The 15,854-nt window shown below is 43.0% G+C and overlaps 1 protein-coding gene and 1 long non-coding RNA gene across 7 annotated transcripts in view; one reads left to right on the top strand and one right to left on the bottom strand.

Annotated features, from left to right (window-relative positions):
• LOC106558856 overlaps positions 1-9,402 on the top strand; it is a 62,225-nt gene extending 52,823 nt beyond the window's left edge. The window contains exon 7 of the long non-coding RNA XR_005360110.1: positions 9,277-9,402. This is a non-coding gene — a long non-coding RNA (uncharacterized LOC106558856). The remainder of the gene's footprint in view (positions 1-9,276) is intronic.
• The window catches only part of HYDIN (HYDIN axonemal central pair apparatus protein), a 389,826-nt gene that overhangs the window by 56,928 nt on the left and 317,044 nt on the right, over positions 1-15,854 (bottom strand). For all 6 annotated transcript variants that reach the window (XM_038538390.1, XM_038538392.1, XM_038538391.1 and 3 more), the window contains 5 exons: positions 7,019-7,223; positions 6,015-6,250; positions 3,960-4,111; positions 3,657-3,846; positions 94-196 (listed from right to left, as the gene is read on the bottom strand). In XM_038538390.1, coding sequence (XP_038394318.1) covers positions 94-196; positions 3,657-3,846; positions 3,960-4,111; positions 6,015-6,250; positions 7,019-7,223 — 886 coding nt within the window. The remainder of the gene's footprint in view (positions 1-93; positions 197-3,656; positions 3,847-3,959; positions 4,112-6,014; positions 6,251-7,018; positions 7,224-15,854) is intronic.

Below are 15,854 nucleotides of genomic sequence, written 5' to 3' on the forward strand. Positions count from 1 at the left end.
GAGCATCTTACTCTGGCTGGGTCCTCATTAGTTCCCTAACAAAACAGCTCCTGGGACCCGTTGCCCTCTAGAAGCTATACTTCCCCTACTTACCTTTTGCATGTGGTTTGTTTTCCTCTGTGATGTAGATGTAGGAGGTGGTGGGGCTCCGTTTCAGGGAGAAGACACCTTGTTGGTCCTTCAGATCAACATGTAGCTGGCAGAAGGAAAGCAAGGTTGAGTGTTAAGCTTACAGGCTGCTCATGGGTTTTGAGTCTGGATTGAGACACAGCACTGTTTGGGAAGTACCCAAAAAGTCATTGTGCCCAGTGTTCACTTTTTTGAATTTTTGATTAAAAGGTAGATAAAATAAATATCAGACAAGGGGAGGAAAATGAAAGTTTAGTTTAGCCCTTACTATCCAAGTAAGGAACTGGGGGTCCAGAGAGTATAAGTGACTTTCCAGATCACTCAGCTAAATAGTATCAAAACGGGCTTGCCAAGAACTCTGTTGTTGACAGAGCTGGCTGTAACATATACACTAGACTAATAAAATGGAAATTAATACTCATCATTCTATAAAGGCTTACATGAATATGAGTTCCTAAAAATCAGTATCTCCAGGTGCTAACGCATTAGTTGCCTGATAGTGTCATATTGAGCAGCCTGACAAGTTAAGAAGAAAACCAAAGTGGGCTTCTGGCCTAGGTGGAGAAAAGGGATGCTTTCTGGACCACCATAGCTGATTAAAAAACTAAAGTCATTTATCTGATTTTAGGTATGGCAACTCAGCAGACAGTTTTAGAAGATAGTAATGCTGGTACCATCACAAATATGATTGAACAGTATAAGAAGTGAGGCAAAAAGAAGAAAGAAATAGTGACACTTCAAAGGAAGCTTCTGAGAAAAAATATATGTTTATAAACAATCTTAGTAAGAAACTACATGGAGGATTTATATGAAAAAAATTGACATAAAAAGATCTTGGTAAATGGATGGGAACTCTAAATCTTGCTCTTGAGAGCCTAAATACTCTAAAGGTAGAAATTCTTCCCAAATAATTTCTAGGATTTCCAGTTGGATTTTCTGAGAAACATTATAAAATGATGTCTAAAGTTCATCTGAGAAACTAGATATGCAGAAATTGCTTAAAAATTAGAAAAATGGGGAATGGGTAAGCAGTAGTTTACTGAACTAGATGCTAGAACATTTTATAAAACTACAATCATGGTCTATGGGGTGAAGGTCACCATGGCAAAGGCATGTGAGCAGCTGACGACATACAGCTTATTAGGTTCCACTTCAATGGAAATAATTCAGGGTAATGGTACACTAGGTAATATGGATTCAAAACAAACAAAGTAAGATGAGAACAACAAGAGAAACACATTTTTAAAGCATCACAGAGCTAAGAACATAATGAAGAGTAGCCAGACCAAGGTCTAGGAGAGCATGGTAATCCAGAGAGGCCAGCCTAAATTTCTGAGGGTGTTTTTGACTTTGAGTGTTTGCCAGTCTAGAAGAGGCAGGTGGGAAGCTCAGTTGTGCTTTTGATGGCTTCTTGGTGCTAAGAGGGCAAAAATCTTGTGAAAGGTGGATATCTTCTTTCCTATAGACTAGGACCCCAAAGGACCTGCCAACAGGACCAAAGATAGTCTGGATATAAACCAGCTGCCCCAAGGGTAGCAATGCTGCTTTGAGTCATATATATAATCCAGAAAATCTCAAGCCCAAAACTAGTTTTTGTGATCCTGAGTTTCTAATGTCCCCAAGTACTTGGCAGAGGCAAATGAAAATGGTCTCTGAAGAAAAATAACATCACCCTTAGTCTTGTTATTTCTTTTTTTTTTTAGTCTTGTTATTTCTAAGTAATGTTTCAAGTATAATACTCAACACATGATTGAAGATAACCAGGCACATGAGGAGAAAGGACAACATGGGCAAAAATGAGCAGAAATAGCAGATATCAGAAACAGTTCCACAGGGATTCCAGATTTTGGAATTACCAGGTATAGATGGCACAATGGTTGTGATTACTATGTTCAAGAAATAAAGCCAAGTCTGAAAATTTCAGCATAAAACAGGAAATCCTAAAAACGGATTATGTGTATTTGAAAAGCAGCCTAATAGAAATTCTAGAACTGAAAAATATAATAACTTAAGAGCTCAATGGAAGGTTTAATAGAAAATTAGATACAGCTAAAGGGAAAGTTAATGAGCTGAAGATAAGTCCCAAGAAATTATGGAGAAAAATGGATGGACAATGTAGTGAGGTGGTGAGACATATAGGACACAAAGGGAAGGTCTTCCACACAGTGAATTGCCCCCTCCCCAGAAGGAGAGATGAGACAGTATGGAATAGGAATAATATTTCAAGACATGTTTAGAATTTTCCAAAACTGACTTAAGACATAAACTGCAGAATCAAGAAGCCTGGTGAATTCCAAGAAGGAGAAATGAAAAGAAATCCATACCTAGACACATCATAGTGAAACTGCAGATGACTAACATAAAGTGAAAATGCTAAACAAAGCCAGAAGAAAAAGATCGCCTTAACAGAACATTTTAGACACAGCTGGAATGATAGCTCTCATTTGCTGAAAGAAAACAACTGCCGAGTGAAAGTTCTATAGTCAGTAAAAATTACACTAAAAATGAAGAAGAAATGGAGATTTTCAAATACAAGCTGAGAGAATTCACTACCAGCAGACCTGCATGAAGGGAATAGTACCGGCTATTATTCTTCAGGAGGTAGGCAAAGGATCTCAGATGGGAGGATGGCTATGCAGGAGTGAAGAGCAATATAAATGGTGACTATGTGGGTAAGCTGAAATGAGCCTTGACTGTATAAACAGCAAAACCCAACAATGATAGTAAGAACATCTTGTAGGGTTTAAAATATAGAGAGAATCCAAAGCCTCCCACGAGTTGTCCTTATTCCACCCTTCTATGTTTATCTCCCACTGCTCTTCTAGTCCCTGTGCTCTCACGAAGCTGGGTGCTTACTCATTCCTGTTTGTACTGGACACATTTTTTGCTTTTTTGCCTTTGAATAGTTTTCTTCCTCCAGCTGGGATGCACTTACTGTCATGCTCCCTTCCTGAAACCCACCTATCCTGCCATGCCCAGCTTCCATGTCACTTTATAGTGAAATTTTCCTTGATTCCCCTAGATGGGAATAGATCACTTTCAAATGTCCTACAATTTTCTGTAGAACCCTTACACAATGTATGACCTTTTTTTGTGTGTGGTTAAATGAAAGCACAATTTAATCACTGAACTAAAATCCCTTCAGATGTGGCATCTCTCACCCCTATGGAGGTTTCTTTTGTTTCTTCCTTATTAAAAATGCAGTGCTCATTACAGAAAGAAGTGAAGGACAAAGAAGACACCAAGGACACCCATAGTCCTCCTCACTCTGCTCAGGGTATATCACTGCGCACTGGCTTCACATAGTAACTATCAGTGCGCTATGTAATCTGCTTCCTTACGCTCCTGGAGTGTGGATGCTATGGCTGACGCGGCTCTGCATGCCCCATGTCTCACACAGGTTAATGTAGGAGGAAAATCAAAGAAGTCCTTTCGAGGATCAGGTATGGTGGAGACCTCTATGTTAGAAGTCTTACTTCTGAATCATTCTTCTCCCTTTCCATCCCACACTTTGCCTCCAGCAGTACCTGGGCAGGGATGGTGCCATTATTCTTGAGGATGAGAGGCAGCTTCTCTGAGTGACCAAGCAGAAGCCTCTTAAAGAGGAGCAAGGGGTTTCCATATTGGTTGCAGAGGACTGGCCGCACTACGGTCACCCGAGGGAGGTTCCCTTCCCCGACGATATCAAACACAAGGCTTCGGTTCTTGGTCAGGCTGCTGCAGGGAACAGGAAGACAGAGGCCTGTCAGCCTGGCATGCCAGGAATGATGTTCCATAGAGGGTGTGGCCCGTAGCCCTGCCCCAGGAGAGGGAGCTGGGGGTGCTGGTACCTAGGCAAGCCATCCAAGGTAGCCTCGAAGATACACTGGTAGGTCTGCATGGTCTGCGGGGTGAAGGTCACCGTGGCAAAGGCATGTGAGCGGCTGGCAACACACATCTTGTTAGGCTCCACTTCAAAAATGTCAACGATTCGAGCAACGAGCTGAGGAGGAGGAGCAGGGATCAGCGTGTTAGCCACTTTGCATCTACATAGGGCTTCCTTCTTGTCTCGACTGCCCTTGCTGTGAAATCTTCCTCACCTCAACTCTGTGGTTGACAAGGTCCATTTCCTACATAGTCATACCCCTAGAAGGAGCAGCCTACACACTCTGGGACCCACCCCTGAGCAATAACTAGCGGGACTTGGCTACACCCATTTGACTCAAAGAGATGAATTAACCCAAATCTCAGATACCACCTCGCTCTCTCTCTCTCTCCCTCCCTCTCCACTCTCTCTCAAACAAATTAAGATGACCAGAGATCATTGGCAGTTGCTGATGGAGAGCTGAACTGAAGCCAGACTAGAGAATAGAACAACGGAGATACCGTGAGTGAGTGGCATGTGGCCTTTGAGCTTCTGCTGGTTTTCTGAAAGTTGCATTACAGGTGACAGTTCCAGTCCCATACAGCTCTGGCTACAGGGTATGTTCTGACCTTTGTCTGAGGTCTCTGATTTATTGAAGCAAACCTTTCTTGTTTGGACTATCCTGAATTGGTATCTGCAACTCCAAGAGCTTTAGCTGCAACAACCTCCCATAGCATTTTATCTGTTCCCATCTTGTGGCAGATTTTTGGGAAGACCGTAGGGACTATAGGGACCCTGGTAAGGCCTCAAAATGATTTTTTTTATTCTTAAGAGTGACAAATGGGATTCAAGACTGACTATTCGCTCTTGTTTTTAAGCTGAAGGCACTAAGATTTCTTTGCTCTTTTCAAGGGATAGTCTGCAGATTAGGGAGGAGGAGACTATATGTCTACAAATCCCCTATTAAAAATCTTTTAGAAATCAGGCTCTCTCACTCTTTGTTTTTAGTGTAGAATAGGAAGAAACCTTCCCCTGTCAAAAAAAGGTCAGAGGGTAATGACTGGATGTCACCAGGGCCTGAGACAAGTCATACAAGGGATGAGATAGTCTTTCAAACCCTACCCCTCTGTAGTGACAGTCCCTTGGGAATGCACACCCTCTCTGCAGCCCTAGACTATGCCGACCCTGCAGTGATCTCCCCACCACTATCAGCCATGTGAACGATGCCAGCTCTGGGGGCACGAGGACCACCTGGGCTAAGAGTCCACTTTTGGGCAGAGAACAAAGTGGCCAAGGTGAGATTAGGCAGTATTTGTAGCACATCTGATTGATTGTTATTGACTGAGCTCTCTCTTTCTTGGCATCCTAAATTTTCTGTTCCACTGTGAGGACAAAGGATCTCAGTATGGTCTCACTTGGAGAGGAAGGGAACTCTGAATCTACAGGCCCTGAGAGGGACATTTATTATTTACCTCCTGTATGGGTAAAGCTTGGCTTTAAACCTAGCCTATATCCCTAGGCTTCATTTTCCTAATTAAAATGAGGAGAGTAATATAAAGTCTAATAATACAAACTTTCTGTGAGGGTGAACTGAGGCAATAAATGTAAATAACTTAACACAGTGCCTAGTATGCAGCAGGGGTCAATAGATGCTCATCCTTTCTCCTTGCCCTTATAACCTGACATCCCCCAAATTCTTACCGGACAAATGCACAACATGAGACAGCCTGCCTGAGCTGGCACTCATCTTTGGCTCTCCCCACAATGCTTCATCTATTACAGACAGAGCTGGGTGTTTGCTGGATGAGTGAGTTGCTCATCAGTGTGTACCACTCTCAAACCCAGAGGAGGCACCCACTGGGACAAATGTATACTCTTGGCCTAGGGGGAGACCGCCCAGTTACCTCACATGACTTCCAGCAGGGGTTGAGAGCCAGATAATCCCCACTCAGGTCTAGTGGCTCTAGATCAGGGTTTCTAAGAGCTCATTCCAAGGCTTCATGCCAACTACAGTGGGCCAGGGCCATTTGGGGCTGCTTACCTTGTTGGATACAGGCTTAACTACGATGTTCACATCGCAAGCAATCTTTCCCACATTGCTAATCTTGAACCGAGCCTTGGCCTGATGACCCACCAGGACATTGCAGAAGATGAACTTGTTCTCATCCTCCACGAACAGCCCTCCACTCTCTATTGTCTGTAGGATGTTGAGCAGGTTGGCACTGCTACAAATCTGGTGCTCCTCAAATATCAAGGCATTGTTGTCAGTCACAAAGGCTGGAGAGAATGAGAGACAAGGCCTGATAGCCCAGTTTCTGTTTTTCTGTAATTGCTAATGTCAAGATGTGGATTCTGATGGAGGACAGTCATATATAGAGGAGCTGTAGAGGAATTCACACAAGGGGGTGGGAGTGATGGCACAAATTCCATCTTCTCTTCCTTTTTTGTACTGCTCTTATTTGTTGTCAGACCCCAACCAATATGTTTCTCCCAGTGGTAAGGAGAGGTTAGATCTGGGATCTGGGGTGGGCTCAGGAAGGAAGTGGGCATTTGGCCCATGTTGATGCAAAGCAACAGGGTTCTGATGGTCAAAGCAAGAGGAGTTCTCTCTGCACTTTACCTGAATCTTGCCTAGTTAAAGCTAGAGTATGCACAGTCATTGATCACTGCTCTCTGTACATATGTTGCCTATAGGGAATTGGTGGGCCGTGAGCAGGATTCAGTGGTCCTGGGTCTTGCGCCATATCCCATTACACCATGACTCCCAGATAGCACTATTTGTCTGAGAATTCCTGGACCAAACTCTAGAAGACTAGAAGTCTAAAGCTGCAAATCTTTTAGGTGTATATGCCTTGTAAGTCTTTTAAGGAAAAATATGGCTAAAGACACTAGAGGGAGTTCTAAGGACCCATAGGAAGCAGTGCAGCCATTTCGGCTAAACATTTGCATGGTGAGAAGGGGAGGGTCTTTTAAGAGGGTGCTGTCCAAAAAAAAAAAAAAAAAAAAAAAAAAAAGAGGGTGCTGTCCATTCTGAGTGCTCAGTACCTGGCAGACAGGCTTCGGCCAGCAAGCTGTAAGGAATGCCAGCTGGCTGGTCTCTTGGGTCTCGGTCAGATATATCGATGGCTATGAATTCCTCACACCTTCCCACCGGGTCAGCCACGCAGTCGACAGTGATCACTTGAATTCCTCCGGAAGGGATGGAGCCGAACCCGGGGTACACAGTGAACATGCCATGGGTAAAGCGAGCCTGCAGGAAAGGTGGAGGGGTTGGGAGGGGTGGAGGTAGAGTGAGTGAGAGTCTAAGCCCTTACACCAGAGTTTTGAGATGGTGTTAAGAGGGGACTGGTGGGGCCTCTCCTCCAGGCTCTCTCTGAACCCCAGGTTTCTCCTGGAGGAAGGGAGGGAATGGGGAATCTTTAGGGACAGGCTCCCTCTGTGTTTCTTTCTATGCACATTCCTTCTGACCAACTGTGACTGGATGGGAGCTTAAGGAAACAGACATATTCCATGTCTGTACAACTCTTACCCAGATAGGAATCTGCTGGCAAAGGGGCACAGAACACTGTTAAGGTTGTAGATTTCTGAGTCAGATACTCATGAGTTTGAATCCTACCCCTGATATAGTTTAACTATTTGATCTTTGATAAGTGACTTTCCTGAGTCTCAGTTTATCCATGAAATGGGGCTAATGCCCCTACCTTGAGTTCCTGGAGGCTTCAGTGAAAAAGAAAAAATGTGTGTAAGGCATTAACATAGCATCTGGCAAGAATTAGTACTCAAAAAATGGGATATTATCATACACTCTTCTGGTTCCTAGGAGCTTCCTTCCTCTTCTTCCCCCCACAACTAGCTTCACTGATATATAATTGACATATGACATTGTATTAGTTTAGAGCTACAATGTGCTAATTTGATACTGGTATATACCACAAAATCATTACCACAATAAAGTTAGTCAACACGTCCATCAGCTTACATAATTACCATTTTTTTTGTGATGAGAACATTTAAGATCTACTTTTAGCAACTTTCAAAAATATAATACAGTACTGTTAACTAGATTCACCATGCAAATATTAGATCCCCAGAACTTATTCATCTTATAACTGGAAGTTTATACCCTTTGACCAACATCTCCCCATTCCTCCTACCACTCCCAGATCCTTATGATCACATCGGGCTGAGGATAATCCAAGATAATCTCCCCAATCTCGAGGTTCTTAATATAATCATACCAGAAAAGTTGATCACCTATCATCTGGGAAATGCAAATCAAAATTATGAGATATCACCTCACACCTGTTTGAATGGATAGTATCAAAAATATATTGTGCACTGTTGGGGGAATATAAATTTGTAAGAAGGAGAAGGTTTGGGAAATAAGAACACAGTTGAGTGTTGTCTCAAAGGAGCTAGGTCACACTGAGGACAAAGAACAGCTGAGATGCGTGGACTTGAAGCAGTAAGTGGGGATAAAGGAATGATGGTCAGAGAAAGGAATCTTAGAAATCAAGAGTCCAGAGGTACCTAAGTTTCCTTTGATGTGAGATCCAGGGTGTGACCTTGTAAGTGAACTGCCAAGGTGAGAAAGCAGACAAGGCCATTGGAACTGAAAGTTAGGGTATTATAGAGAGGCTGCTTCACTGAGGGCAAAGAAGATACAGTAAGTGAAGAAGGTAAAACAAACAAGCAAAAATGAACAACAAAAAAACCCCAACCCCAAACATAACATATATTAGAAGGGATGAGAGTTATAGAAACATATGTAGAAAATTATGTATGTTAAATAAATTTTATTCTGTTAAAGAAGAAAATATTTGAGAAGACATAGAAACCAACATGTAGAAAATTCAATCCAAATGCAATCAATAATTACTGGTGTCCAGAGAGTGCAGAGTACCTACTTTCTCTTTATTTTTGCCTTCAGTGCATATTTGGTGGCTGGAGCTGCTACAGTCATGTTGGGGCCATGAAGAAAAGTTAGGAGAATCACAAACGCCAATGAGTCTCTAAGCCAACACAAGCAACTGCCTACCTTATTTAAACATAACCGAGGCAAACCATAAGAGACTCTTAACTCTAGAAAACAGACTGAGGGTTGCTGGAGGGGAGATGGGTGGGAGGATGGGGTAACTGGGTGATGGGGATTAAGGAGGGCACTTGATGTGATGAGCACTAGGTGTTATATGTGACTGATGAATCACTAAATTCTACCCTTAAGCTAATAAAAAAAAGAAAGGAAGGACCTCCCATATCCTATCTATTTAGATCACTAATGTTGGATTTTCTCTTACTTGTAGCTGACCACAATCCTAATATACAAGTAAATTTTCCTCCTCTGTGAAGCCTTCAATGACTTTTAACAGCTACCAGGAACAGTAAGACTTCATTCCTTCACCTTTCTGGAGCTTTTTCCTCCACACACATCTCAGGTATAGTATTTGCCATGTTGTCGATCAATTGCTTATTCACTCTCTGCCTTTTATAAGTGTCTAAAATATTTCCTCTACATCCACTTAGAACCATATCAGACAGTGTTATAATTTTTTGCTTTAATTGATAAACATTATTTAGAAAATTCAAGAGGAGAAGGGAAGTCTATTGAATTTACACACATAATTGCCTGTCATGTTTTTACTTCCTTCTTGATGTTTCCTAATTCCTTCTTTTTTAAAAAGGATTTTTAAAAAAGATTTATTTCTTTGATGGGGGCGGGGGAGAGAGTGAGGCAGAGAGAGGAGAGCCAGAATCTCAAGCAGATTCCCCACTGAGTATAGAGTTCAAAGTTGGGCTCAATCTCACAACCCTGGGATCATGACCTGAAATGAAATCAAGAGTTGGGGGGGAGGAGCAAGATGGCGGAAGAGTAGGGTCTCCAAATCACCTGTCTCCACCAAACTACCTAGAAAACCTTCAAATTATCCTGAAAATCTATGAATTCGGCCTGAGATTTAAAGAGAGACCAGCTGGAATGCTACAGTGAGAAGAGTTCGCGAATCTATCAAGGTAGGAAGACGGGGAAAAAGAAGTAAAGAAACAAAGGCCTCCAAGGGGGAGGGGCCCGCGAGGAGCCGGGCTGAGGCCGGGGCGAGTGTCCCCAGGACAGTAGAGCCCCGTCCCGGAGGAGCAGGAGCTGCACCGACCTCCCCGGGGGAAAGGGGCTCGCAGGGAGTTGGAGCAGGACCCGGGAGGGCGGGGGTGCCCTCGGGATCCCGGGGACACTAACAGCAACTGCGCGCCCCGGAGAGTGCGCCGAGCTCCCTAAGGGCTGCAGCGCGCACGGCGGGACCCGGCGGGACCCGGAGCAGCTCGGGGGGCTCGGGCGGCGGCTCCGCGGAGGGGGCTGCGCGGCCCCGGGAGCAGCTCGGAGGGGCTCGGGCGGAGGAAGAGGCTCCGTGCGGAGGGGGCTGCGCGGTTCCAGGAGCAGCTCGGAGGGGCTCGGGCGGCGGCTCCGCGGAGGGGGCTGCGCGGCCCGGGAGCGCGAATCCACCAGCGCAGGCCCCGGAGCACAGGGCGCCGGGACACAGCCCAGGATCCCGCCTCCCCCGGGAAAGGCAGAGGTCGGGAGGGACCAGGACCCCAAGGACGCTCCTGCCCCAGCTGAGCACATCAGCGGCCCCGCCCCGGAGCCTCCAGGCCCTGCAGACGGAGTTCCTGCCGGAGCTGAATCCAGGTTTCCAGAGCTGCCCCGCCACTGGGGCTGTTCCTCCTGCGGCCTCACGGGGTAAACAACCCCCACCGAGCCCCGCACCAGGCTGGGGCACAGCAGCTCCCCCAACTGCTAACACCTGAAAATCAGCACAACAGGCCCCTCCCCCAGAACACCAGCTAGACGGACAACTTCCAGGAGAAGCCAAGGGACTTAAAGAACACAGAATCAGAAGATACTCCCCTGTGGTTCTTTTTTTGTTTGTTTGTTTTTGTTTTTGTTTTGTTTTGCTTTTTGATTTGTTTCCTTCCCCCACCCCCTTTTTTTTCCTCCTTTCTTTTTCTTTCTCTTTTTCTTCTTTTTTTTTTTTTCTTTTTCGTTTTTTTTTTCTTTTTCTTCCCTTTTTTTTTCTCTTTCTCTTTTCTTTCCTTCTCTCTCTCCTCTCTTTTTCTCTTTTTCCCAATACAACTTGCTTTTGGCCACTCTGCACTGAGCAAAATGACTAGAAGGAAAACCTCACCTCAAAAGAAAGAATCAGAAACAGTCCTCTCTCCCACAGAGTTACAAAATCTGGATTACAATTCAATGTCAGAAAGCCAATTCAGAAGCACTATTATACAGCTACTGGTGGCTCTAGAAAAAAGTATAAAGGACTCAAGAGACTTCATGACTGCAGAATTTAGAGCTAATCAGGCAGAAATTAAAAATCAATTGAATGAGATGCAATCCAAACTAGAAGTCCTAACGACGAGGGTTAACGAGGTGGAAGAACGAGTGAGTGACATAGAAGACAAGTTGATAGCAAAGAGGGAAACTGAGGAAAAAAGAGACAAACAATTAAAAGACCATGAAGATAGATTAAGGGAAATAAACGACAGCCTGAGGAAGAAAAACCTACGTTTAATTGGGGTTCCCGAGGGCGCCGAAAGGGCCAGAGGGCCAGAATATGTATTTGAACAAATTCTAGCTGAAAACTTTCCTAATCTGGGAAGGGAAACAGGCATTCAGATCCAGGAAATAGAGAGATCCCCCCCTAAAATCAATAAAAACCGTTCAACACCTCGACATTTAATTGTGAAGCTTGCAAATTCCAAAGATAAGGAGAAGATCCTTAAAGCAGCAAGAGACAAGAAATCCCTGACTTTTATGGGGAGGAGTATTAGGGTAACAGCAGACCTCTCCACAGAGACCTGGCAGGCCAGAAAGGGCTGGCAGGATATATTCAGGGTCCTAAATGAGAAGAACATGCAACCAAGAATACTTTATCCAGCAAGGCTCTCATTCAAAATGGAAGGAGAGATAAAGAGCTTCCAAGACAGGCAGCAACTAAAAGAATATGTGACCTCCAAACCAGCTCTGCAAGAAATTTTAAGGGGGCCTCTTAAAATTCCCCTTTAAGAAGAAGTTCAGTGGAACAGTCCACAAAAACAAAGACTGAATAGATATCATGATGACACTAAACTCATATCTCTCAATAGTAACTCTGAATGTGAACGGGCTTAATGACCCCATCAAAAGGCGCAGGGTTTCAGACTGGATAAAAAAGCAGGACCCATCTATTTGCTGTCTACAAGAGACTCATTTTAGACAGAAGGACACCTACAGCCTGAAAATAAAAGGTTGGAGAACCATTTACCATTCGAATGGTCCTCAAAAGAAAGCAGGGGTAGCCATCCTTATATCAGATAAACTAAAATTTACCCCAAAGACTGTAGTGAGAGATGAAGAGGGACACTATATCATACTTAAAGGATCTATTCAACAAGAGGACTTAACAATCCTCAATATATATGCTCCGAATGTGGGAGCTGCCAAATATATAAATCAATTATTAACCAAAGTGAAGAAATACTTAGATAATAATACACTTATACTTGGTGACTTCAATCTAGCTCTTTCTATACTCGATAGGTCTTCTAAGCAAAACATCTCCAAAGAAACGAGAGCTTTAAATGATACACTGGACCAGATGGATTTCACAGATATCTACAGAACTTTACATCCAAACTCAACTGAATACACATTCTTCTCAAGCGCACATGGAACTTTCTCCAGAATAGACCACATATTGGGTCACAAATCGGGTCTGAACCGATACCAAAAGATTGGGATTGTCCCCTGCATATTCTCGGACCATAATGCCTTGAAATTAGAACTAAATCACAACAAGAAGTTTGGAAGGACCTCAAACACATGGAGGTTAAGGACCATCCTGCTAAAAGATGAAAGGGTCAACCAGGAAATTAAGGAAGAATTAAAAAGATTCATGGAAACTAATGAGAATGAAGATACAACCGTTCAAAATCTTTGGGATGCAGCAAAAGCAGTCCTAAGGGGGAAATACATCGCAATACAAGCATCCATTCAAAAACTGGAAAGAACTCAAATACAAAAGCTAACCTTACACATAAAGGAGCTAGAGAAAAAACAGCAAATAGATCCTACACCCAAGAGAAGAAGGGAGTTAATAAAGATTCGAGCAGAACTCAACGAAATCGAGACCAGAAGAACTGTGGAACAGATCAACAGAACCAGGAGGTGGTTCTTTGAAAGAATTAATAAGATAGATAAACCATTAGCCAGCCTTATTAAAAAGAAGAGAGAGAAGACTCAAATTAATAAAATCATGAATGAGAAAGGAGAGATCACTACCAACACCAAGGAAATACAAACGATTTTAAAAACATATTATGAACAGCTATACGCCAATAAATTAGGCAATCTAGAAGAAATGGACGCATTCCTGGAAAGCCACAAACTACCAAAACTGGAACAGGAAGAAATAGAAAACCTGAACAGGCCAATAACCAGGGAGGAAATTGAAGCAGTCATCAAAAACCTCCCAAGACACAAGAGTCCAGGGCCAGATGGCTTCCCAGGAGAATTTTATCAAACGTTTAAAGAAGAAATCATACCTATTCTCCTAAAGCTGTTTGGAAAGATAGAAAGAGATGGAGTACTTCCAAATTCGTTCTATGAAGCCAGCATCACCTTAATTCCAAAGCCAGACAAAGACCCCGCCAAAAAGGAGAATTACAGACCAATATCCCTGATGAACATGGATGCAAAAATTCTCAACAAGATACTGGCCAATAGGATCCAACAGTACATTAAGAAAATTATTCACCATGACCAAGTAGGATTTATCCCTGGGACACAAGGCTGGTTCAACACCCGTAAAACAATCAATGTGATTCATCATATCAGCAAGAGAAAAACCAAGAACCATATGATCCTCTCATTGGATGCAGAGAAAGCATTTGACAAAATACAGCATCCATTCCTGATTAAAACTCTTCAGAGTGTAGGGATAGAGGGAACATTCCTCGACATCTTAAAAGCCATCTATGAAAAGCCCACAGCAAATATCATTCTCAATGGGGAAGCACTGGGAGCCTTTCCCCTAAGATCAGGAACAAGACAGGGATGTCCACTCTCACCACTGCTATTCAACATAGTACTGGAAGTCCTAGCCTCAGCAATCAGACAACAAAAAGACATTAAAGGCATTCAAATTGGCAAAGAAGAAGTCAAACTCTCTCTCTTCGCCGATGACATGATACTCTACATAGAAAACCCAAAAGTCTCCACCGCAAGATTGCTAGAACTCATACAGCAATTCGGTAGCTTGGCAGGATACAAAATCAATGCCCAGAAGTCAGTGGCATTTCTATACACTAACAATGAGACTGAAGAAAGAGAAATTAAGGAGTCAATCCCATTCACAATTGCACCCAAAAGCATAAGATACCTAGGAATAAACCTCACCAAAGATGTAAAGGATCTATACCCTCAAAACTATGGAACACTTCTGAAAGAAATTGAGGAAGACACAAAGAGATGGAAAAATATTCCATGCTCATGGATTGGCAGAATTAATATTGTGAAAATGTCAATGTTACCCAGGGCAATATACACGTTTAATGCAATCCCTATCAAAATACCATGGACTTTCTTCAGAGAGTTAGAACAAATTATTTTAAGATTTGTGTGGAATCAGAAAAGACCCCGAATAGCCAGGGGAATTTTAAAAAAGAAAACCATATCTGGGGGCATCACAATGCCAGATTTCAGGTTGTACTACAAAGCTGTGGTCATCAAGACAGTGTGGTACTGGCACAAAAACAGACACATAGATCAGTGGAACAGAATAGAGAATCCAGAAGTGGACCCTGAACTTTATGGGCAACTAATATTCGATAAAGGAGGAAAGACTATCCATTGGAAGAAAGACAGTCTCTTCAATAAATGGTGCTGGGAAAATTGGACATCCACATGCAGAAGAATGAAACTAGACCACTCTCTTTCACCACACACAAAGATAAACTCAAAATGGATGAAAGATCTAAATGTGAGACAAGATTCCATCAAAATCCTAGAGAAGAACACAGGCAACACCCTTTTTGAACTTGGCCATAGTAACTTCTTGCAAGATACATCCACAAAGGCAAAAGAAACAAAAGCAAAAATGAACTATTGGGACTTCATCAAGATAAGAAGCTTTTGCACAGCAAAGGATACAGTCAACAAAACTCAAAGACAACCTACAGAATGGGAGAAGATATTTGCAAATGACATATCAGATAAAGGGCTAGTTTCCAAGATCTATAAAGAACTTATTAAACTCAACACCAAAGAAACAAACAATCCAATCATGAAATGGGCAAAAGACATGAACAGAAATCTCACAGAGGAAGACATAGACATGGCCAACATGCATATGAGAAAATGCTCTGCATCACTTGCCATCAGGGAAATACAAATCAAAACTACAATGAGATACCACCTCACACCAGTGAGAATGGGGAAAATTAACAAGGCAGGAAACAACAAATGTTGGAGAGGATGCGGAGAAAAGGGAACCCTCTTACACTGTTGGTGGGAATGTGAACTGGTGCAGCCACTCTGGAAAACGGTGTGGAGGTTCCTAAAGGAGTTAAAAATAGACCTGCCCTACGACCCAGCAATTGCACTGTTGGGGATTTACCCCAAAGATACAAATGCAATGAAACGCCGGGACACCTACACCCCGATGTTTCTAGCAGCAATGGCCACTATAGCCAAACTGTGGAAGGAGCCTCGGTGTCCAACGAAAGATGAATGGATAAAGAAGATGTGGTTTATGTATACAATGGAATATTACTCAGCTATTAGAAATGACAAATACCCACCATTTGCTTCAACGTGGATGGAACTGGAGGGTATTATGCTGAGTGAAGTAAGTCAGTC

Source organism: Canis lupus, chromosome 5 (genome assembly GCF_011100685.1).
Source record: "Canis lupus familiaris isolate Mischka breed German Shepherd chromosome 5, alternate assembly UU_Cfam_GSD_1.0, whole genome shotgun sequence".
Classification (NCBI taxonomy): Eukaryota; Metazoa; Chordata; class Mammalia; order Carnivora; family Canidae; genus Canis; species Canis lupus.